This window comes from Mustela erminea, chromosome 1 (genome assembly GCF_009829155.1).
Source record: "Mustela erminea isolate mMusErm1 chromosome 1, mMusErm1.Pri, whole genome shotgun sequence".
NCBI lineage: Eukaryota > Metazoa > Chordata > Mammalia > Carnivora > Mustelidae > Mustela > Mustela erminea.
This window is the reverse complement of record NC_045614.1, coordinates 164,562,214-164,587,937: the sequence shown is the minus strand read 5'-3', so window position 1 is coordinate 164,587,937 and position 25,724 is coordinate 164,562,214. Positions and strand designations below refer to the sequence as shown.

The 25,724-nt window shown below is 35.7% G+C and overlaps 1 protein-coding gene across 12 annotated transcripts in view; it reads left to right on the top strand.

Annotated features, from left to right (window-relative positions):
* Nucleotides 1–25,724, top strand: part of DZIP3 (DAZ interacting zinc finger protein 3) — a 109,821-nt gene that overhangs the window by 79,886 nt on the left and 4,211 nt on the right. For all 12 annotated transcript variants that reach the window (XM_032349794.1, XM_032349770.1, XM_032349787.1 and 9 more), the window contains 7 exons: nt 9,758–9,826; nt 12,171–12,267; nt 13,739–13,842; nt 15,385–15,472; nt 17,148–17,249; nt 21,648–21,773; nt 24,310–24,449. In XM_032349794.1, coding sequence (XP_032205685.1) covers nt 9,758–9,826; nt 12,171–12,267; nt 13,739–13,842; nt 15,385–15,472; nt 17,148–17,249; nt 21,648–21,773; nt 24,310–24,449 — 726 coding nt within the window. The remainder of the gene's footprint in view (nt 1–9,757; nt 9,827–12,170; nt 12,268–13,738; nt 13,843–15,384; nt 15,473–17,147; nt 17,250–21,647; nt 21,774–24,309; nt 24,450–25,724) is intronic.

Here is a 25,724-nt window from a genome sequence, read left to right as displayed (position 1 = left end):
CATAATGAACACGATTTTTAAAAGGTAATCCCTGTGTAGCCACTAGGTGACAGTATAACCACACATTAAGAACTGCCAACTCTAGGCCTGTATTTGCTTAAAAACCAAACTGTATTCTTGCCTTGGCAGATGGACTGAGAAATAAGCAAGTGCTCGCTCACTCTGTATATCAAGCTTTACATGTATTGGCTGAACAAGTGTGATTATAATAGAATTACATGAGAAAGATAATTAACTTTCAGGTCATGATTCTAATTTATAAAAATATGACCAATGATTTGGTGTTTCTTTATAGCATGTGAGGAATACGTTTCTCAAAGACACCCATAAAATCATTTGTTGGTCTCTCAGAGTTTCTGTGTTCCAAGTCCAAGAGATTAAAAATGAATCAAATTCCTGAAGACTCTTCCCTTCCAACATTCCCTTAATATTCTTAAGTAGTAAATGCCTAAGACTAAAAATTCTGACTTAATAGGAGAAAATGAGTGTTTCATTTTATTCTTTTTGTACTAACCACTGTCTCCAATCATATCAGTTGAGATACTAACATGATTTGTAAGATATTGTTTTTTATTTTTTTATTTTTTTAAAGATTTTATTTAGTTATTTGACAGAGAGAGATCACAAGTAGGCAGAGAGGCAGGCAGAGAGAGAGGGTGGGAAGCAGGCTCGCTGCCAAGCAGGGAGCTTGATGTGGGGCTCAAACCCAGGACCCTGAGATCATAACCTGAGCCGAAGGTGGAGGCTTAACCCTCTGAGCCACCCAGGTGCCCCTGTAACATACTATTTTAATAAATAGTAATAAATAGCTACAGGATACCAGTTGTCCATAAAGTCTAATTTGAAATCCATGAGTTCTTAGACTGCTAATAGGGAGAATAGACAAGTTCTAGAGAGTATCTTAGAGTAAGGAGTCTATCATATTAATTATGAAATTGGAGAAATATTTGGCAGAGACTTAGGTCTTAAATTTTCTTCCATATATGATGTCCTCCAACCTTGAAGAAATTTGGGGGGAAAACTGGATGCCGTAGTGCTGACAACATAATCTCAGTTAAAAACACTTTGACTTATCCCTGGTGGAGTCAGAGAGATCTATCAAGTTCAAGGAGGTGAGGACCTAAGATGGTTTTGGCAAATTTAAGCTGACTATAGTCGCTTAAGAATCCACACTTTGGGGTTCAAAACATTGTCTTTTAGCTTGGATGGCAATGACCAATCCAAGTGTATGTTCTATAACACCAGTGATCAGAAAAGTAATGTCATCCATGCAGATGAGCTGCTGCTTCTCTCCTTTACCATCTGAGGATATATATCCTTCCTCGACTCTGATAGCTGACCCAGGCACCCTTTGTATGCTTGAGACTACAAACAGACTATTTTAGGGGACGCATATGTCTTCATACAAGGAGCATTCACCAGACATTTATCAGGGGCTCATTATGTGAGAAGAATTATGTAAGGCACATGTAGAAGATACCAAAACATGTCACGTTGTGAGCTAATGGAGAATACAGATAAATTTGTTAAAACTGCTTAAAACAGAGGAACTTCTAGTTCTACCAAGAAATAGTATTCTTCCTTGCAAATCCTCCTGCTTAAAATTAAAACACCTTGAATATAACAGAACAAACAAGCAGAGAAGGACTTTAAATGGTAGATGGAAACAAACTGTCTAGAGACCTTAGTACATGAGGAATAATTCAACAGTGACTTTTTGTTATTGTCTCCCGTATATCATAGACAGGTACCGAAGAAATCACCAACCTGGAACAGCCAACTGGTAGGGATAAACTTTTGAGAAAAGCTTATTGTTTCTATCCAAAGGATCAGGAAAAGGGAGATGTAACAACAGAAAGCTTTTTTGGCAGTATTCACCTATTCTAGTCAAGCACCAATGGTTCCATACTACTAATGTGTTCCAACAATGGCAGATAGCAGAAACCAGGTTTCCTTGCTGGGGCAGTATCTGCAGTACTGAGATCCAGCTTGTCTTGCATTCCCCACCAGACAAAAGCAGGTAGTGTTCCGGCTACTAGTGTTCTAGTATAGGTGTGATCCAGTAGCAAGCTAAGCCTCTACCTCTGCCCAGCATCAGAGAGACTTAGGGTAATCTGAGGTGGGACTGGTCAATACTAGGTTTCACCTCTACCTCCTCATGGGGAGCTGAGTTCCTACCCCAGGGGCCAGTTGGCACTATGTTTTCTCCCCTCTTTCCAGCTGATGCCAGAGAGGCCCAACATGGATCTCCTGCTCTCCACCCTGTAGCAACAAAGCAATGTGAGTCAGCCCTCTGCTTTCTGCTTCCCTGGTATCAGTAGAGCCCAACAGGAAGCTGATCTTATACAGAGGCAAAAAGCAGAGTGATTTGGTGCCCCACTTTCTTGGGAAATGTCAGTGGGACCCAAGAGAGACTGAACTCTACACCATTCATCTGCCTTGAGGCAGAATATCAGTGTCCAGTTTTGGTGGGATGTTGTTAGCAGGGCTGAGTGGGAAGCTAAACATATACACCCACTCAGCCCTCACACTACACAGAGGGGTCTTCCTGCTAAAAAAAAAAAAAAAAAAAAATTAAATCCAGAGTCTCATAATATCCAAAATACCTAGGTATACAAAGAACTAGGACAGTCACAACATGAAAGAGAAAAGACAGTTAACAAAAGACAACTTTAAAATGATTCAGATTTGAGAATTGTCTGACAAAGATTTTAAAGCAACCACCATAACAGTGCTTCAGCAAGAAAATTGAATTATCTTTAAACAAATGAGAACCTAGGCAATCTTAGCAAAAAATTGTTATAATAAAGGATGGAAATTCTTTTTTTCATTTTTTAATTTTTATTCTTTTATAAACATATAATGTATTATTAGCCCCAGGGGTACAGGTCTGTGAATCTCCAGGTTTACACACTTCACAGCACTCACCATAGTACATACCCTCCACAATATCCATAACCTCACCACCCTCTCCCTACTCCCTCCCCCTGGCCACCCTCAGCTTGTTTTGTGAGCTTAAGAGTCTCTTATGGTTTGTCTCCCTCCCGATCCAGCCTTGTTTCATTTATTCTTTTCCTACCCGCCAAACCCCCTACATTGCATCTCCACTTCCTCATATCAGGGAGATCATATGATAGTTGTCTTTCTCCGATTGACTTATTTCACTAAGCATAATACCCTCTAGTTCCATCCACGTCATTGCAAATGGCAAGATATCATTTCTTTTGATGGCTACATAGTATTCCATTGTGTATGTATACCAAATCTTCTTTATCCATTCATCTGTTGATGGACATCTAGGTTCTTTCCATAGTTTGGCTGTTGTGGACATTGCTGCTATAAACATTTGGGTGCACATGCCCCTTCGGATCACTATGTTTGTATCTTTAGAGTAAATACTCAGTAGTGCAGTTGCTGGGTTGTAAGGTAACTCTATTTTCAACTTTTTGAGGAACTTCCATGCTGTTTTCCAGTGTGGTTGTACAGCTTGCATTCCGACCAACAATGTAGGAGGGTTCCCCTTTCTCTGCATCCTCACCAGCATCTGTCATTTCCTGACTTGTTAATTTTAGCCTTTCTGACTGGTGTGAGGTGGTATCTCATTGTGGTTTTGATTTGTATTTCCCTGATGCCGAGTGATATGGAGCACTTTTTCATGTTTCTTTTGGCCATCTGGATGACTTCTTTGCAGAAATGTCTGTTCATGTCCTCTGCCCATTTCTTGCTTGGATTATTTGTTCTTTGGGTGTTGAGTTTGATATGTTCTTTATAGATTTTGGATACTAGCCCTTTATCTGATACATCATTTGCAAATATCTTCTCCCATTCTGTCAGTTGTCTTTTGGTTTTGTTGACTGTTTCCTTTGCTCTACAAAAACTTTTGATCTTGATGAAGTCCCAATAGTTCACTTTTGCCCTTGCTTCCCTTGCCTTTGGCGATGTTTCTAGGAAGAAGTTACTATAGCTGAGGTCGAAGAGGTTGCTGCCTGTCTTCTCCTCAAGGATTTTGATGGATTCCTTTCTCACATTGAGGTCCTTCATCAGTTTGAGTCTATTTTCATGTGTGGTGTAAGGAAATGTTCCAATTTTATTTTTCTGCATGTGGCTGTCCAATTTTCCCAAAACCATTTGTTGAAGAGGCTTTTTTCCATTGAACATTCTTTCCTGCTTTGTCAAAGATTAGTTGACCATAGAGTTAAGTGTCTATTTCTGAGCTCTCTATTCTGTTCCATTGATCTATATGTCTGTTTTTGTGCCAGTACCATACTGTCTTGATGATGACAACTTTGTAATAGAGCTTGAAGTCTGGAATTGTGATGCCACCAACTTTGGCTTTCTTTTTCAATATTCCTTTGGCTATTCCAGGTCTTTTTTGGTTCCATATAAATTTTAGGATTATTTGTTCCATTTCTTTGAAAAAAATGGATGGGATTTTGGCAGGGATTACATTAAATGTGTAGATTGCTCTAGGTAGCATAGACATTTTCACAATACTTGTTCTTCCAATCCATGAGCATGGAACATTTTTCCATTTCTTTGTGTCTTCCTCAGTTTCTTTCATGAGTGCTATATAGTTTTCTGAGTATAGATTCTTATCCTCTTTGGTTAGGTTTATTCCTAGGTATCTTATGGTTTTGGGTGCAATTGTAAATGGGATTGACTCCTTAATTTCTCTTTCTTCTGACTTATTGTTGGTGTAAAGAAATGCAACTGATTTCTGTGCATTGATTTTATATCCTGACACTTTACTGAATTCCTCTACAAGTTCTAGCAGATTTGGAGTGGAGTCTTTTGGGTTTTCCACATATAGTATCATATCATCTGCGAAGAGTGATAGTTTGACTACTTCTTTGCCAATTTGGATGCCTTTAATTTCTTTTTGTTGTCTGATTGCTGAGGCTAGGACTTCTAGTACTATGTTGAATAGCAGTAGTGCTAATGGACAAAAGGAAATTCTAACACTAAAAAATACAATAACTGAAAATTTTGCTGGATATAATTACTAATAAGTTAAAGTTGACAGAGGATTGAACCAGTGAACTTGAAGACAGATCAAAAGACATTACCTAATCTGAAGAGCAGAGAGGAGACAAACCAGGGAAAAGATTATTTAAAAAAACAAAACAAAACAAAACAGAGTCTCAGTGACCTGTGGGACAATAAAAGAGTTAAAGTTCTTACCAGAATCTCAGGAGGAGAGAAGAGAGATGGGGGGAGGGGGTGGTAATTAAAAGAAATGAAGTAAAATACATAAATTTTCAAATTCAAGAAGTTGAGTGAATCCCAAATAGTATAAACCCAAAGAAGTCCATGCTAAGTCACATAATTAAACAGAAAACTAAAGACAAAAAATCTTGAAAGAACCAGAGAACACATGTGAGAACACTAATTCAAATGACATCAAATTTCTCATCTGAGACCATGGAGGCCAGAAGGAAGTGGCACATTATTTAAGTACTGGAAGAAAAAAACCTAACAGAAAACAAGAATCTTGAATATTATATCCAGCAAAAGTATCCTTTAGGAAGAAGGAAAATAAAGACAAGTCTCAGGAGAACTATAAGAATCTGTTGCTACTAAAGGTACCATGAAATAATGGCTAAAAGGAAGGTCTGTAACCATAAAGGAAATGATAATAGAAGCTTGGAGCTTCAGGAAGAACATCAGAATGAGTAAAGAGGGGGGTAAACAGTAAGAGTCCATCCTATTTCTCATTAATTTCTTAAATCATACTTGATGCTTGAATCAAAAATTATAATACCGGGTGCCTGGGTGGCTCAGTGGGTTAAGCCGCTGCCTTTGGCTCGGGTCATGATCTCAGGGTCTTGGGACTGAGTCCCGCGTCGGGCTCTCTGCTCAGCAGAGAGCCGGCTTCCTCCTCTCTCTCTGCCTGCCTCTCTGCGTACTTGTGATCTTTGTCTGTCCGATAAATAAATAAAATCTTTTAAAAAATAAAAGCAGGAATGGCTATATAAAATGGACTTAAGAGCAAAAAACTGCTGGAGATGAAGAAGGACATTACACAATGATGACAGGACCAATTCACCAGGAAGACATAGCAACCTAAAGGTGTATGTACCCAACAATAGAGCCTCAATATATGTGAAGCAAACTTGATAGAACTATAAGGAGAAATCGAAAACCTGCAGTTATAGTTGGTGATTTCAGCCCATATTCTCAGTAATTTATAGAACTACTAGATAGAAAGATACAGAATTTCTATAGCAGCAGATATGGAAATTCTGTATTAACAAAGATGTAGAATTTCTACAACCCCATCAACCAACAGGATTTAATCAATATTTATAAGACACGTCACCAAACAACAGCAGAATACATTTGCTTTCAAGTGGCCATAGGAAGTATACCATGATAGAACATATCCTGGCCCATAAAACAAACCAAAAAATTTAAAAGCATTGAAATCATACAAAACATATACTCAGAACAAAATGGAGTCAAACAAGAAATCAATACCAGAAAGATAACAGGAAAATCTCCAAGGACTTGGAAACTACACAGCACACGTCTAATTAATCCATGGGTCCAAAAACATTTAAAGGGAAATAAAAATGTGTTGAACTGAATTAACATTAAAATACAATATATCAGAATTTGTGGGACACCAGCTAAAGTAGTTCTTTGAAGTTTTATTGCACTAACTGTACACATTTGTAAGAGTTTAAAAAAAATCTCAAATCTAATCTAAGCTCCTTCCTCAAGAATCCAGAGGAAAAAAAGCAAAATAACTGAAAACAAGCAGATGGAATTAATCAAGATTAGAAGTAATGAAATTACAAACAGAAAAACAATAAAGAAAATTCTTGAAACAAAGAGCTGTTTCTTTGGAAATATCAATAAAATTGACAGACCTCTAGCAAAACAAACAAACAAAAAGGAGATACATATACCACCATCAGGAATGAAAGAGTGATAATACTGCAGACCTTGCAGACAGAGAATTATGTTGAGTAAAAAAAGTCAGTCCCCAAAGCTTATATACTGTATGATTTCATTCCTATAACATTCTTGAAATGACAAAGGTTCAAAAATTTTAACAGGACAAAATCATAAAAATGGAAAACAGTTTAGTGATTCAAGGTTAGGAGGATAAAATGGGAATGGGAGCAAAATGAAATATTGTGATAAAACTCTTCAGTGTCTTGACTGTATGATTATCAACATCCTGGTTATTATACTATAGTTCTGTAAGACGTTAACATTGAGGGAATATGAGTAAAGAGTACATGGGATCTCTCTGTATTATTTCTTACACCTGCATATTAATCTATGAATTAGATATCTCAAAAGTTTAATGTGGTTTTTTTTTTTTTTTAAGTACAGTTAACCCTTCAACAAGGGTTTGAACTGTGGGTCTGCTTATATGCATATTTTTTTGATAAATACAGTACAGTACTATAAATGTATTTTTCTCTTCTTTATGGTTTTCATAGTAATATTTTATTTCAGTTCGAGGTAAGAATATAGTATGTAATACATATAACATACAAAACATGTATTGACTATATTATCAGCAAGGCTTCTGGTAAACAATAAGCTATTAGTAGTTAAGCTTTTGGGGAGTCAAAAGTTATATGCAGATTTTCAACTGCATTTGCTGGAGGTAGGCGTCAGTGTCCTTAACCCCTATAATTGTTCAAGGCCAACTGTACAATAAATAACTGTCAAACAGCACCATAATAAATAGGGATTTTGTAGGGTAAAAAGAGCACTTGTGATTGTTGTGGTAAGGAAGAACATCATTGAAGACAGTATTGAACCTCAGCTATATAGGATGGGATTGGAGAAAACACAGAGCATCTAGGCTGAGAGGGCATTGTATGTGTTCTCATATAGCTTTTAAGCCTTTGTTCAATTCATTTGAACATGTCTCAAGAGTTTATGATAAAAATGTAAATATTTTTAAATTATAAAATGCTGATTTTTTTTATTTATGGGTTTTATTAGGAAGCAAAAAATCTTTTTTTCTTTGCCCTAGTTCAATGTCAGTCCTATAGTAATGTTTGGTAAATGTTCGCTATTGATAATTGAAGAATTAGCAAAGAAGATTTTTATAATAGCAACATATTTTGAACAAATAACAATAAGCACTTAATAAATCTAAAGTAATTACTGTCAGTAAAATCCACATAATAAACTTGATAGCCAGCCCGAGTAAACTTGAGAACTGTAGATCTTTCAGAAAAGAATGTCTAATCCTACCCTCATGTTATTCAAGAGAAAAATAGGACTAAGAACTTATGACTGCCTGAACATATATAGCTGTTTCCTGTCCAAGCTGGATGATAGGAATAATGCCTACCTTATCCTCTATTATTTAAGAATCCAGGTCTTCTGAATTCCCCACTGCCTCTGTCAGCTCTTCATTGCCCACTCTTAAACTGCAGCTAGGTAAAATATTCAAATAATGGAAGCATTCAAAGGAAAACAGAATGTCAATTTAAAAAATCTTACTACCTCCTTTTTGAATCTCTCTACATATTCCCGCATACCATAGTAACAAAGCTTATCTTTCTTCTTCTTTACTTGAGAACATGATATCTTTTGTGGAGAAACAGATGTGGTTTCTTTTCATTGCATTTTCAGTTCAATAAACATTGATTGTAAGGCTCAATAGCTTCTAAGAAGCTGGGAGTAAAGGTTGAGTAGGTGATCTCTGAAATCTGATAGTAAGCGATCTAGCCACATTTAAAGTCATTGTTCTAAGGTTATCATTCCAAATTCCTGTTGACCCAAATACCTGTGTATCCCAAGTGTCTGAACATATCAAAACTTAAAGGGTAATGTGCTTTTCCTGTGAACTTCTTCATATTATAGCAAATTAATGTGTCAGTATAAAAACTTGGTTCTGAGGAGATATATAGCAGCACAAGGAAGGAACATCAGACATGATTTGTGAACATGTATCAATCAAAAAATATTACTTTGCACTCTCTCAGTAGCTTTTTTGCATATTAATTTTTAAACCAATTGCAGGCTATGTTTTCTGATTTACATAGAATTTTTGCCTGGTCTTTCCTTGATTAGATCATGTCAGTGACTCCTTAGTGATAATTTACTATTTTAATTAAAATTCCTATGTGGGGCGCCTGGGTGGCTCAGTCGGTTAAGCGACTGCCTTCAGCTCAGGTCATGATCCTAGAGTCCTGGGATCGAGTCCCGCATTGGGCTCCCAACTCCACAGTGGAGTTGTCACCTTCTTCTCACTCGTGCTCTCTCTCACTGTCTCTCTCTCAAATAAATAAATAAAATCTTAAAAAAAAATAAAATTCCTATGTGTACACAGCCTCTTGGTGTCTATATTTAATACCTGATTTCTTTCAGACCTTAACCCTTTAATAGTTTATATGACTTGATATAATAACTTGGTAAGAAAATTTTAAAGTTCTCAATCCTACCACAGGCCTAGGAAATCAGAACATACCGTCTATGTTTTCTAGTGGGTAAACTAGAGTAGAAAGGGCTAAAGACCTATTTCTGAGACTTTGAAGTGGGGATACAAGTTCTCTTTGGCTTCAGATTGATGGGATTAGAACTTGGGAAGTTGGTAAATCAGACATCAGAGAAAGAAAGATGAATTCCAGAAGGTGTAAGTGTAGGAGACTAATTATTTTCAGACTCAATTTTTGTGGCCCAAAATGGTCATACTTAGTCCCTCCTCCAGCTACAAGAGAGCTGTTCTGACTGTATTAATGACAAATAATTTCTAACATTTATCCCTTTCATCTTTCCTTAGATTACAGCGTCAGAGCCATGCTAAAGATAATGAAATCAAGAATCTTAAAGAGCAACTTTCCATGAAAAGGTACAAATTTAGTTGTTGCTTTGGTTGAGTATACATCTCTGAAACTCTAGGTATATTCATTCAGCATGTTCTGACCAGGGTAGCCATATAATTTATTATCCAAACTGGGATACTTTTGAGCATGAAATTGAACATTATTAATATTTAGACTGGGACAACAGTTACAAATGGAAGTGACCTAGGCAGATTGGGGGCTATGTTCAGCTTAGCTCTGGCCCTAGAAAACTGCTGAGAGAGATTAGATCAACAAGGTTATGGTCCCCACAGCAAGCTAGGCAGGGACCAGACTTATGTGTTCTCATCTCTTTGCCCTAATCAATACTGCTAAGTGTTACTGATTTATGAAACTGGTTGAATTTTATTCTGATTCACATATTTTTGCCTGTAGGTAATTTTTAAATAACTTTATAGAGATCTAATTCATATAGCATAAAACTCAGTGTGTTAAATTATACGTTTCATTGGCTTTTTAGGATATTTGCAGAGGTATACAACCTTCACCTCTGTTTGATTCCAGAACATTTTTATCACCCTAAGGAAATCCTGGATCCATTAGAAGGCATTCTTCATTTGCCCCTCCCCTAGCTTCTGGTGATCATTCATTTATTATTTGTCCTGGTGGTTTTGCTTTTTCCAGACATTTCATATAAATATAATCATATAAGTACCTTCTTGTGATTAATGTCTTACACCTACTATATTGTATATCCATATCGTAGCATATCTCAGTATATATTCCTTTTTATAGGTAAATAATATTCCACTGTATAAATACACCACTATTTGTTTATCTTTTTATCAATGGACATTTGATTTGTTTCCATTTTTTCACTATTATGAATAATGCATTTATGAACGTTTGTAAGCATATTTTTATACGAACATAAGGTTTTCAGTTCTCTTGGTTATATAAGAGTGGAATTGCTGAGACATGCAGGAAACTCTGTTTAACTTTTTAAGGAACTACCAAACTTTTCCAAGTGACTGCACATCCTCACAAATACTTGTTGGATTACCTGTCTTTATTTTACTCATTGTAGTGGTTGTGAAATACAAGATCATTGTGGTTTTGATTTGCATTTTCCTAATGATTTAATATGTTGAACATCTTTTCAAGTACTTCTTGGCTATTTGTGTATCTCCTTAGAGAAATGTCTATTCAAATCTGTGGCCACTTTTTAAATTGGGTTCTTTGTTTTTTGTTGAGTTTTCAGAGTTCTATGTATGTTCTGGATATAAGTCCTTTATCAGATATATGATTTTTAAATTTTGGAGTCTAAGTTATGTTTTCTCTTATTCTTATAAGCAGTTTTGTACAATATTTGCACAGTATTCAGTAGCATAATAATTCCTCTTGGTTGAATTCATATATGTCCTTGAATATTTTTTCCCTTGAAACACTCTGGGTATAGTGGTATTAACAACATATTGTTTTATCAAGCTTCTCATCAATATTTGTCAAGTGTGCAAGCATCCAAGTGTTTCTAATAAAACATTGAGGATAGCTTTTGTAAAAGTCCCTATTACAATATTATATTTCCAGTTAATTGTTTCCTTTAAAGATATAATTTGGTTTGTATGCCCTAAAGTTTGGGCCTCAGGTGTAGGAAGCTGAAATGAGATAGTAAAAAAGAGAGACCTCATAGGTAGTCTTTCTCTATAATGTCCTTCATAAATAATGTCCTTATCATCTCCCTCTCTCCTTTTCAAGCTGTAGGATTTGTATTCATTCTAAGATGTTGATGTGAGCTGAGATACTGAGATAACCAGTGCAATATTTTAATGCAGTGATTTAGCTTTAATGCAGTGAGGGCAGGGATGATAAAAAAAAAAACCTTTGTAGTTGCTATTTTGGGAATACAGAAAGGCTGGTAGAAACTTTATGTGAAATTTAATGATAATAGCTAACATTTATTTAATGCTTAATATGTACTAAACACAGAATGCTTTTATATATATTATATGAATGTGTTTTTGCAACAGATCTTTGAGGTCAATAGTAGAGTGTTCTCCATTTTCAGATGTAAAGAAACTGAGGTATAGAGAAGTTAAGGAACTTGCTCAAAGTTTCAGAACTCAGATTCATCCTCAGACAACTTTATTTCAGAGCCAAGTTTTAAATCCTAGCCCTTACATTGACGACTTTAAAACGTCTGCACTCTTGGTAGTACAGGATAACTGGAAGGGTCAAGTAATGTCTTCTCTTGCTTTTGTATGCTGTAAACTTTTACAAGAAATCATTTCTTACTCACTAAATAGCTTGAGTCTTTCTCTCTCCTGAATAACGTGGAAAAGTCTGTCCTTGCTGCAACGTTGTTGACTCTTTAATGCTCATATATTTCAGATCTCAGTGGGAAATGGAGAAGCATAATCTGGAAAGCACAATTAAAACATACTTAAACAAACTGAATGCAGAAACTAGCAGAGCTTTAACGGCTGAGGTAAAAAAAAAAAAAAAAAAGAGAGAGAAAGAGAAAAATGGGGTTGGGAGGGAAGTTCTGCTCATGTACTAGTATACTAAAGAATTGAAAAAAGACTGTTCTAAATGAACAGAAATAAGTTATCTTAGGACCAGCCAGAAAAACATAGCTTAAACTCGTACTTTTTTGACTCACTGGAATTTTGTACATGATTACTTCAGTGTTGATGATCTTGTGTTGTTTTTCCCCAAATGACTTCAGGAAATTGGTCTGCTTCAGTATGTGTAGCAAATACATACAATTTGGGATAATTCTCATGAAACCAGGTCACTAAGCCAAATTTCTAAGAATTCTAACATTTTACTGCTGCTGAAGATAATGTCTCCTTTTTTTGTTACTTTCTACATAGATCTTCCCAAACCACATACACATCATACACTCAAATTTTAAAAACCAGCCTACCTTCTAGACTCCCAGAATGTCACCCAGTTTCTTCTAACTTAACAGAATACCACAGCTAGGGTCTCTTCCAAAAGATACATGATTATTTGTATATATGTAATTTTTACTTAGAGATAACCAAACGATATACAATAAGATTCAGATTTTTAGAGAGCTCACTAACATTAAAAGAATTATAAACCTTCCCACATCTGTCATGGGTAAACTGTTTTCTTTAGCAGAATGCTTGGGAATCCAGAGGTCAATAATCAAGGAATGATACCTGAACCAAAAATCCCTGGAGATTAGTAGAATACTAGCTATAACTGAAAAAACAAAACCCTCAGATTACTTTAAGAGCTCAAGTTTGTATATTTTTGTTTCTCACTGCTTTTAGTCAGAACGTTTCCTTCTACTTCCACTATTAATTTTAGAAACACCTAATGCTGTCCAAGAATATATTTTCAGCGAATATTGAGTGACTAGTGTGAAAAAAAACAGAGGTCAAGTGAACATGCAACAGTAATGGGGCAGAGGGAATTCCTGTTATGGGGAGACAGACTCGATGACCTCGCAAGGCCCATTTGGACTGCATGGTCCTCCTGCATGGTCTGATTATTTTCTTATCCCTTCATCAGTTAAAAATAAAAGCAAGTAACGGGACTTCTGGGAATGTTCTTAGACTTTGCTGAATATTATAGTTACCTGAGAACTTTTAAAAATCCCACTACTTGGACAGCACTTGGGATCAATTAAATTAGAATCTCTGGGACCACGGCATAAATTTTTAAAGAGTCTGAGATGATACCAGGGTATGTTCAAGTTTGAAAACTAATAATCTGGAATGCTTACTAACCCAGTAACCATTGAGTAAAAAAGTTAGAATTGTAGAATTAATCAGAGTTTTTATAATGTATTATGGATGGTCAAGAAGCTCAGGTGCTGGAAGAGATTGAAAAATAGCTCAACTTTACTTGAAATGATTGAGAAAAGGATATGTTCATTTACAAGGCACCTTCAACTTCTTTGTCTTTTTCTTAAAAATCTGTAGGTGTATTTCTTACAGTGTCGTAGAGATTTTGGTTTGCTTCATCTAGAGCAGACTGAAAAGGAATGCCTCAGTCAGCTTGCCCGGGTGACTCATATGGCAGCAAGGTAACATTTCCCTCTTTCTTAATGCATCTTCATCTCAGAGATACAAGATACAAGATATGTCCTTAAGTTTGAACAGAATCTGTTTTACATGTATGACATCAGAGTCTTTGAAATGAACAAACCCTTATTTTTTTTAAACCTCAAAAGTCATTTAGTCACTTTGCTGCTGTTCTTGGTTTCTTCTGCTGAAGCACTGAAGTCTACTGAGCACAGTAATAGCTGCAGACAGATATTTCCCTTTCACTAGTGAAATAGATAAAAAATCTCAGAAACATGCATGAAGCCCGGACATTTATAAAACAGGGTGGATTCTAAGTGGAAATCCTTTTTACAATTAATTTCTCATCTAATGCTTGATTTTAACTACCTTTGGAGTGCGTAGAGGGAAAAAATCAGTATTAACACCTAAAATCATATGTTAAAGGAAATTTCTTGCTGGGTTATAATAAATGAATGATTTTCAAATATTGGGCAGGTTGCATGAGATTATCCTTAAATTTATAATTTTATATCTTCATAGTGAATTAATTAAATTAGAATTTCTGGGACCAAGGCATCATTATTTTTTAATGATGATCATTGTAATGATCATCATTATTCTTCAATTCTAAAGAATCAGAATCTCTGATGTTTAGCAAGATTCCCAGAATATACTGATGTGCATTCAGGTCCAGGAAGCACTGTTGTAAGTGATCAGTCTATCTTTGCTTGCTGGAGGGAGAAAGGGCACTCTATAAACTAAAACATTATCAAGCCTCTTTGTATAAGATAATCTCAGTGATAACTTGTTCTGCTCTTTCAAAGCTGGTGTGCTGGGTGATACTGGGGGGGGTGGGTGTTAACAGCAGAGCCTTTTGAAAGGCCTCATGAAATCTGTCTTTAGAGATAGCAGACCTTAACACCTCAGGCTGTTCCTACTTAAGTCGTTTGGTGGGCATGTTTGGCAGAGCTGCTTGTGTTTGTGCAATTTAGGTACTGCATAGAGGCAAATCAATCTAATTGATCCTCCCAGAAGAGGTACTTCTTTCTGATTTGCCCTCCCATAAGGAATATATTTTTCTAATTTGCAGAGAGCTGATGGGCCAACCATAGCGCTGTGATGTCAGGGTTATGGTGAAGATAGTCCAAAACCTGCTTGCAGGAGGATTCAGCATCTTTGAGAATGCTCCTGCATTGGATGGCTAGGGCAGTTTCTCTGGCCTTCTCTGCCTTCGTAGTTCACTGGAGGGATTTCTGTGTAAAGGTTTTACATGTCCTAAAAAACAGTATTGCCAAGTTAGAAGAACACTTGATGTTCTGGAAGCAGAAGTTATATTTGTTCTTGAAAAAATAAATTTTATACGTTCCCAACCTTTGTTTTATTTTTAATAACAAACACTTCCACACAACTTTGTGCCCATTTGAGGTTATTGTTGGTGATGAAGGTAATTTTGTTGTTTTATATTATTTACATATATGCTAAAGAATATAATGGAAATTTGTGGAGACCTATGTGGTATATAAAAAGAAGAACTTTCTCTTGTGTCTCCTTTCCTACACCAGCAATCTGGAATCACTTCAATTAAAGGCTGCAGTAGAGAGTTGGAATGCCATCGTAGCAGATGTTAGAAACAAGATTGCATTCCTCAGGGTAAGTGGTGAAGTATCTCTGGAGTAAATTGACTGAATGTTGTAGGTGGTATAGACTTAAAACATCTAACATTAAAAACAATTACCTGAGAAATTTAGGGAAGATCATGTTTTTCTCAGTTACTTAAGTTTATGCCTTTTTAAGGTTTGAGATCGATTACTTCCATGTAGTTAGTTGTAGACAAAATCCTAGACCTGGTCTTTTCAGGTCTCTCAGGTCCTTCATACAGTAAATAATTAACTCAAAAATTGTGCTTTACACCTAATTTTCCTAGAATTCCAAAGCTAATGTAGCTCCAGTCAAAAATAAATGTTGAACTTTGTCTGAATAATTATGTGTCTATAAAATTAAAAGGAAGATCAAGCAGACCTATATTAGTTTTCAATCTTAAATTTTTATGTAATTATTTCATAATGCAAAATAGTGAATTATTCATTATTGGTTTAATAGAATTAGGACTATGCTTAAGGTAATCTAGACGTAACCCACTGATTATTTATTAATTTCTTCATTTGGCTTTAGGATATTTTTGTATTTATATCTTAAAGTAAATATATAGGGGCCCCCTGATGGCTCAGTTGGTTAAGCATCTGCCTTTGCCTCAGGTCATGATCTCAGGGTCCTGGGATAGAGCCCCACATCAGCTCAGCTGGGAGCCTGCTTTTCCCTCACCCTCTTCCGAAGCTGCTGCTTCTCCTGCTCATGTGCATGCTGTCTCTTTCAAATCTCAAAAAAATAAATAATAAAATCTTTCCCCCAAAAAAGTATAAAATGTTCATTGTTTTATGATTTCACAACACTGCTAGCAAAATAATGAAATTTAATTGTGAGCTCTGCTTCAAAGCATTACCTTCTTACCTAGCTTTTCCACTGGTGGTCTTGACTATTTCTCTCCCAGCCTCTTTCTTATTCAGTCTTTAGTGATGCTTAACATTTATGTTGGGTTTATTCACAGTAGGGCCTGCCCCGGTTCTCCATCCTTGTTTTATTTTAAGGACATATCTTCTGTGGAAAGTTTCTAAATGTTTTGTTTCTCAAGCATTTCTTTTTCAGTCTCTGTGGGTTGTTTACAAAACAAAACTGTAAAGTAAAATGGGGACAGTGCCCAAAATGTTGAAAGCATGTTGTTAAGCTTCAGTGATTGGGATCCTACTTTTGGCAAAATCCAAGAAAATAAAACAAAGATATATGTGGTACTTGAGAAAGCTAGAGGTATAACTTCAAAATAAACAAAATGTGGATATTTAGTGAGTATTTCCTGAAATTTCCCCTGCAGTGAACATTTTCAAATAGCTCAACTCCTCATTACACATACATTTCTCCTATAATTATCAGCTTATATGTTATTTACAGCTTCTTGAATCTTTAGATGCTATTCACTTTTTATGATTGGTTCCCATTTTGGGGCTGAAAATTATGGAAATATTGAGGAATTATCACAGGGTCTGTGAATTATGTCTCTTTATATCTTGCCAACCAACAGATACTTGGAAAGATACAACTGTTTACATTTGAGGATAGTGTGTTATAGAATTATTTTTATGTCAAAAACTGTTTTATATTATTCCTGACTTAAGTTGAGAAAAACTATTATATGTTTTATTATTAAAAACGATACCATATGCAGTTTCTTTGAAGTTGATTTTGCTCTAAAATATTGTTTGTCTTCTTCTAGACACAGTACAATGAACAAATTAACAAGGTCAAGCAAGGGTTTGCCTTGAGTACTCTGCCTCCAATCCAGCTTCCTCCACCACCACCTAGTCCTGAGATACTGGTAAGAAATATGACATTTTGAAAAATTGCCATCTTTATCTTGATGAAATGGTAAGGGCTGTAAAGCAGTGAATATTCAGTATGTTTCATGTGTGGTCAAAATAGAACAGGCACATGTTGTGCATATTGTTTGTAATTACATCCATTCTTGCTATATTATCTCCAGACGCTATAACTAGTTGGCTGGCTTCGCTGAGGCCAGTGCCTAGGTGTATCACTGGATTTTCGTGATGCCTTTGGTATGTAAAGAGGTAATGTATCCTCATTTCATCCTGTCAGTCTCACCTGCAGTGTGGGAGAAAACTGGCGAATGTGAAGAATTCCCAATGCACTCAGGTTACCCGAGTGACTAAAACGTCTTGGCGTTGTACCCTAGACAACCAGACTTTACCCTTCTACTTCTATTTTTGACATCCTTTTCCTTAACTTTTATCTTCTATTTTAACTTTAACAGCTTCCATTGATGCCCCTCTCCTGCTTATTACAGTGAGCCTCAATGAGATATCTCTCTGTTACACTATTTATGTTATCCTTCTGGGAAACCTAGTGCCCTAATCCAGTAAATTCAGACAGCTTTCCAAAAGAACTTTTAGGACAGAACCATCAGGTGATGATTTTTAAAGGTTTTTTGTTTGTTTGTTTTTTAAAGATTTTATTTATTTATTTGACAGAGATCACAAGTAGGCAGAGAGGCAGGCAGAGAGAGTGAGAGGGATGCAGGCTCCCTGCCGAGCAGAGAGCCTGATGCAGGACTTGATCCCAGGACCCCGAGATCATGACCTGAGCTGAAGGCAGCGGCTCAACCCACTGAGCCACCCAGGCACCCCAGGTGATGATTTTTATTATTAGAACGGATCTGGGAATAGGAAAAGGAGAAAGGTATGAGCTATTTAGCAGCAGATCACTTTTTGCCATCAGTACTCCTGCTTTTAGTAGAATTTTGAAAATGTTATTTCTGTAAATAGTTGAGTGTATCAGAGAACTTAAGAATTATGTGAATTGTGGGGAGTTACACTGTTTCAAAAGCAGAATCCAAAACTAAAAGCATTATATGGTATACACCATGGTCTTTAGAATGCAGTATTGCCTATTATATTTTTGGTCAGTTCAGTTTTTATAGGAGCATGATATTACGGACATAATTATTCCAAGCTTGGAACTTTATCATACCCAACTACCCTGATAAGGAATGTATTATGTCAATAACAGAGAAGTTTAAAGGGTCCCAAGTAGTCCTAAAGGAAGTAACACATACTCTGGTATGATTTTTAGAAACCCTGTGTCTTCAGCCCATGTTCAAACTACTGTCTGTATGTTGTAGTTAAATCTCCCATGACTCTAAATGTAAAATAGCTTTGGAGACTCAGAAGCCAGACACAGAGATGTTTTTTGGAGTTTCTTAAAACCAGATCAGCACAACCTGTCTGATACCAGTGATAACTCCATAGTTGACATAGGTGGTTAAACCTTGACCTCTGGATCCTCATCACTTTGGAGCTTTCTTATGTATGGTGGGGCTTACAAGGGTTTAGTAAAGGGCAAAATGCTCTGGCAATTAGGCTCTGTGCATCCTTCTGCTAACATCTGAGAGGTACATGTATATCTTTCCTGCTTCCTAACCAGAGTCACTGCTGTGCTTGATCAAAGCTAACAATTGTGTTAACAGTAACCATTGAACATTAGTGAAATAGTTTGAGAACACTAATGCTAGAAATTTAACAATGATATTCACCATAAATTGAGGTGGTTGTTACAATGGAAACAAATTAGAGATCTGGGTTTTAAGTCCTGAATCTGTGAATAACTTGTTGGTCTTTAGAAAATCAACTCTTCTGGACTTTTGTTTTCCCTTGTATAAACTAGGAAATTATACTGTACTAAAGTCCATCTATGGGTGTTGTATTTAATGCTGATCACTAGATTCTACTCCTGGAACAAATATCACACTATGTTCACTAACTAGAATTTAAATAAAAACTTGAAACATACTTAAAGAAAGAAAGAAAATCCATTCATCTCTGAGATCCTAGTATTCTTAGGAATAGTCGCCAGGCTTTAAATGTAGTCTAATCTCAGAAGTCTGAAATAATGGGTACTCTTCCCAGTTTAAATCAGTATTTTTTTTTAAATGTTACTGTGTACAATTTTTTTTATTAAATTTTTTATTTTTTTATAAACATATAATGTATTTTTATGCCCAGGGGTACAGGTCTGTGAATCGCCATGTTTACACACTTCACAGCATAACCCAGTATTTTTATGTGTCCTGCTATATCTTGAGTTTTGTACCCCAGCTGTCTAATCCTCAAAGAAATGTTAGGAAATAGTTTTCTGCAAAGAGAGTAGGAATACTGACTTACACCCATCATCCATTCATTCTTTAAAAATTTTACATTCTGAATTTTACATACTGAAATATACATTTTGCCTACTGAAATTTACATAGTTTTACATACTGAAATTTTATATACTGAAATATACATAAAAATAGAATAGTATAATGAATCTCTGTGAACCAAGAGAGCCAGCTTCAGTATTATCAATGTTTTACTAAAATTGTTTCATGTCATACTCTTCTTCCTATTGGAATATTTTAAAGTATATATCATATAATCTCATTCATATATAAATCAGTATATATTACTAAAGGATGAAGACTTATTATTGGATAGAATTATTATACCAGTGTTTTACTTAAGAAAATTAAAAATTTTAATATCTAATACCCAGTTAAAATTTATATTTTCCAATTGTCTGAAAAATGTCCTTCTTACCTAGTTTGCAGTATTTGCAGTTTGGTTATAATTACTTTTTTGTTGATGTTGTTAAAGATTTTATTAATTTATTTGACAGAGAGAGACAGAGATCACAAGTAGACAGAGAGGCAGGCAGAGAGAAGAGGAAGCAGGCTCCCTGCTCAGCAGGGAGCCTGATGCAGGGCTAGATCCCAGGACCCTGAGATCATGACCTGAGCTGAAGGCAGAGACTTAACCCACTGAGCCACCCAGGCACCCCCAATTACTCTTTCAGAAACTTATTTTTAAAAACAATCCACATTAGGTTTATGCTTTGTATTTGGTTGATTGTTCTTTAAATCTGTAACAGCTACCTGACTCCCTTCTCCTTTATGTCATTTGTTTAAAAGAGTTATTTATCTGGTTCAGTTTCCCACATTATTGATTGTAACCTTATGATAATCATTGTATATCTTCTACTGTTTCTTAAAACTGTTCATTAGATCTGGAGGGTTGCTTAGAATCGGGTTCAGTATTTTTAGCAAGATAACTTTATAGACAGTGATGTATACAATGTCTTTCTTTTGTAATGTTAAATAAGGAATGTAGACCTCATGTATCCATTTTAATGTTCCCCACTAACCTTTCAGCTACTGGTTTTAGTATCATTACTTAAAAGGGTTGTGCTGAGGTTCTTTTTTTTTTCTTTTAAGATTTTATTTATTTGGTTGTCAGAGAGAGAGGGAGATCACAATTAGGCAGAGCTGCAGGCGGAGGCAGAGAGAGAAGCAGACTCCCCGCTGAGCAGGGAGCCCGATGTGGGACTCCATCCCAGGACCCTGGGATCATGACCTGAGCCGAAGGCAGCAGCTTAACCAACTGAGCCACCCAGGCGTCCCTGTTCATTTTTTTTTTTTTTTATCTGTTCAAAAAATAGTTGAACTTCTGCTTTATGCTAGTGCTAAATCTGGCACATGGTAGAAACTTAATCTGTTCCCTTCTGTAGCCTAGTCAGTAAGGGATCCATCCCATTGGTAGATGCTAAGAAGGGCTAGCTTTCCACCAGCCTCTAGGAGATGCAGTAACACCTATAATAAGCATGTGTCTACAAGTCACTGTAGGAGGGTTTATGCCCCAGGCCCACTCACTTCAGCTTTCTCCTCTCATTGGAGCTAAACAAAATCAAAACTCCCATCAGGTAGTACAAGTTCCCTCCAATACATAATCAGGAAAAGTAATGTTTTCTAAAGGCAACTTTGGTTCTTTTATTCATCAACACGGCCAGTACTCAATGAGGTGTGCCTTTGCATTACCCTATATTATTATAGTTGGAAGGGAACCTTAAAGAAATCACCTAACTTAATCCTCTGTTTTATAGATTAGTAACCTGGCATCATTCATGGTTACCCAGCTAGGGGGAAAGAAGGTGAGACTGGAACTCACTTCTCTTCTCTGTGGCCTTTAGTATATTTGACAGTCCTTTGCTTTTCCAAATATTCATACATTTAATTGTTATGACAACACCATTTCTACTGCTAGGGTTTTGTATCTAGATTTCAAATTGAGTTTTTTCCCCTCAACAGCCATTGTTCTGAGTTTAGATTTTTGCCTACATAAGTCTATAAGTGTGTGAAGTTTTTGTTTTTTTAACCTTTCTATTTTAGATGCAGCAGTTCTTGGGAAGACCCCTAGTGAAAGAATCTTTCTTTAGACCCATACTCACTGTTCCTCAGATGCCTGCTGTTTGCCCTGGAGTCATCTCTGCGCATGGCCAGCCTAGAGCCCCTCTGGTACAGACTTCCTTTTGGTTTTTTATCTTCATAGTAGACTTCCTGAATGAATGTCTTCTATTTATTTGATTAGTGGTGATGGTGGTGATAATAGTGGAGGGAGGAAAACTGAATGATAATTGAATGAATAGTTCCATTTAAGGCACTGTGCTGGTAGCATTACATACATCATTTCATTAACTGATAATCCATTTTGGGATATAAGATACATACATTTTTATAGTAGACAATCCTTACAGGATTTTATGATTTTGCTTCTATAATAGGCAACAATACAAGATAAATGACATTTTTTAATAGATCACTTATATTTAGTATATTTGATGGGTAGATTAAAAAGCAAAGAAAATTATGCCATAAATCTAAAGAAAAATTTATTTACACAAACATAGACACACATAGGTATAATAGGACAGTGTTTCAACTTTATCTATAAAAACAATATAAATAGCATCATCTTGGAATAAATTACACTATAAAATTATGAATCTTCCTAGCTACAACTAGGCATATAAACCTTATCCAAACTTGAAGAGGTAATAGAGAAATTTTAAATGACCAAGATTATTAGTTGTAATCTTGGCAAAGGTGGTCAACATTTATTTAAAAAAAAAAACTTCTCCTCGAAGACTAATGTTAAATATAATTAATGAAAAATTCTCTAACTTGACTTTTCCATAATACATTCTCATCAGTTTTTTTGTACCTATAAACACTCTCCCTTTGAAATATAGTCAGATGGACTCATTTTTGTAGAGGCTGCCTCTGCAAACAAATATGTGTATAGGCCTTACCATGTTAACTGATAACCACATCTTCTTATCCCCATGATCTCACAGTGTTGCTCATGTGGTTTACACCTGCACTATTATATAAGGAGCTACATATATAAAACTTTATTGAAAACTTCAAAGTATCTCAGCCTCCTAGCACTACTTTCTGATTCCTTGGGAAAAGCTTGATACTGAGGCAAACCGAGATTCTGGGCAGTGTTCTCCTCTGACTTAGTAGACTTTGTATGAGTTATTTCAGTAGCTATTAGTCATAGCCAATTTTTCATGAGTAATCTTATATTTGAAAATAACCTGTAGAATGTTAGGTAAAAGCTGTCATGTTTATAATTATCCTAGTAATCGGGTGAAAATATTCATTTGGCTGATATTAATTAGAATCTCAAAGCTTCTAAGAAGAAACTGCCCTAAGATATGTCAAAACTTTGATGGTTTCTTGGATTGGAGATGTCACTACAACTTCCACACCACTTTTGTCTGTAACATTCATGAGACATTGGGCAGACATTCTAGTAGTAGTCTCATCTTTATTCCTTTGAAAATTGAAACTTAGCATTAACTACTTTCATATTTAGAAAAATTATAAAAATGCAGGGGCGCCTGGGTGGCTCAGTGGTTTAAAGCCTCAGCCTTCAGCTCAGGTCATGATCTCAGGGTCCTGGGATCGAGCCCCATAGTGGGCTCTCTGCTCAGCAGGGAGCCTGCTTCCCCTGCTCTCAGCCTGCCTCTCTGTCTACTTGAGATCTCTGTTAAATAAATAAATAAAATCTTAAAAAAAAAAAAAAAAAGCAAATAACATAGAAATATATCAAGTAGAAAGTAAAATTACCCTGCAACTGAATCCTAGGAAATAATCACTGTTTACAGATTGTTTATAACTTGAGACCTTTTTCTATGCACATATATTCGGGTTAAGTCTCTGCCTTCGGCTCAGATCATGATCTCAGGGTCTTGGGATCAAGCCCCGCATCAGGCTCTCTGCTCAGCAGGGAGCCTGCTTCCTCCTCTCTCTCTCTGCCTGCCTCTCTGCCTACTTGTGATCTCTCTCTGTGTCAAATAAATAAGTAAATAAAATCTTTTTTAAAAATTTAATATAAAAATGAGTCATACCACAAATATTATACCACAGACTTTTTAAAATGAAACATTTCATGGACATCTCATACTCCAATATATAGATCTGTTCTTAAGGATTGATTGGTGATGCTATAATTCCCCTATTGGCAGACTAAGTTATTTCTAGTTTCTTAAAATAACAGCAATAAACACTTCCTCTTTTTTTTTTTCCATTTTATTTCTTTTCAGTGTTCCAAAATTCATTGTTTATGCACCACAGTACTCCATGCAATACCCACTACCAGGCTCACCCAACACCCACCCACCTTCCCTCCAAAACCCTCAGTTTGTTTCTGAGTCCACAGTCTCTCATGGTTTATCTCCCCCTCCAATTTCCTCCAACTTACTTCTCCTCTGCATCTCCCAATGTCCTCTGTGTTATTCCTTATGCTCTATATTTCTATACATTTGCAATTACTGAAACTCACATATCCCCTTTTTATAAATAAAGTAATTACAAAAAATAAGAAATATTATTGTGCTAGTTAAATAAAACTCCAAAAGGGGAATGTGTAGGTCAGTATTCCTCTTCATTCTACCCATTTTCTGAAGTATGGAAATACTGTGTTGTCATGGAATGTTACTTTCTAATAACTGAAGATGATGGGTTATAACTGTGCTCCTTACAGGTGACTGGTATAGCCTGGACTGTGCCGGCACCTGTAGGAGAGGCTGTGTCTCCCAGTGCAGGTCTGGGAAGTGATCCCCCCATGATGAATTGGGAGAGGATTACAGACAGGCTGAAAACTGCTTTTCCACAACAAACCAGGTATCTTAATTTTTATTTATTTGTGAGTACAGATCATACTCTATAGTTTTCATAACCATAATTAGGACAGTGAAACAAATACAAACACACAAATATATTATCTTAATATGGCCTTGGTAAGGAAAATGAAATTTAAACGAATAGTGTTCAATATAAATGCCAAACCTCTTCACTAAATTTATTAGTCTCAAGTTATGAGAGAATAGGTTTTTAAATTTAGGTTTGCTCCTTTATTAAAAGTGCAACAAGTCATAAACCTATCCAATTTTAATGCCACCAGCTGCAATAATTATCTTAATAACCTCTTTCCAAAGTGAATTTTAAATTGATTATATGCTCTACAAGCCCAAACATCAGACTTTACCCTCCTATTTCCTTAATGTTATTAAGGGCTCTTAGTTTTTGTTAGCCAACACAGTTAAATGCAAGAAACAATGATTTTACTGTGCTTTTCACAGTGCTGCTTTTAGCATTCATTTCTTCTCCAGAAATGAAGTTTTTTTATCTTTACTTTTGTATTCAAGGAAATCTAGTTTTTAACCAATATTTTCACATAAAGCCTAATACTTTTATTTAATGGACATATTGTTTTGCTTCAGGATTAGATTATGGTTTTATAAATATAGTGAATAGCTAATGAAAATAGAAAAGTAATACAGTTGTTATATATATGTATGAAATGAATAGTAAATCAAAGGTAGTTTTACAAGGCTGATGACCTGACACTTCATTTGGGAAAGAAACTATTTCATTTTGCTCTCTCTACCAAAAAACACATTCAGAGGCTTTGGGTCAAGGGACTGTGAGAACTGAAAGAGAAGAAAAAGAACATATTGATTAATTGTATGATAAAGAAACCTAGAAATATTTTAATGTGTCTTTTAGCTTTTCTGTTGTGTAATCTTTGTTTTATTTGAGTTTTACAAAAGTACAATTATTAACATAGAAAAGAGATAGACCTATAGTGACATAGTTAAAAAGGAGTATTTTAGTCCTAATTAAAAGCAGAGACACAATAAAAGAGCTCATTACATAAGTAAGTAGGTAACAAACTCAGTTTTCATACAAGCTTTCAAAAACAGTTAAACTTTTTTTTTGGAAAGAATATTAAACTTTAGGATTTTTGTTGTGGTATAATATAAATGTAGATAGATGTTAGCTCAGCTCTAAAGGGCCACATCTATATGCTGCTACATATCGTAGAATGGGATTTTGTGCTTTGTGTAGAGGGCACACCTTCAAGGCAGTAGGAAAAAAATCATCACTGCTCTTTCC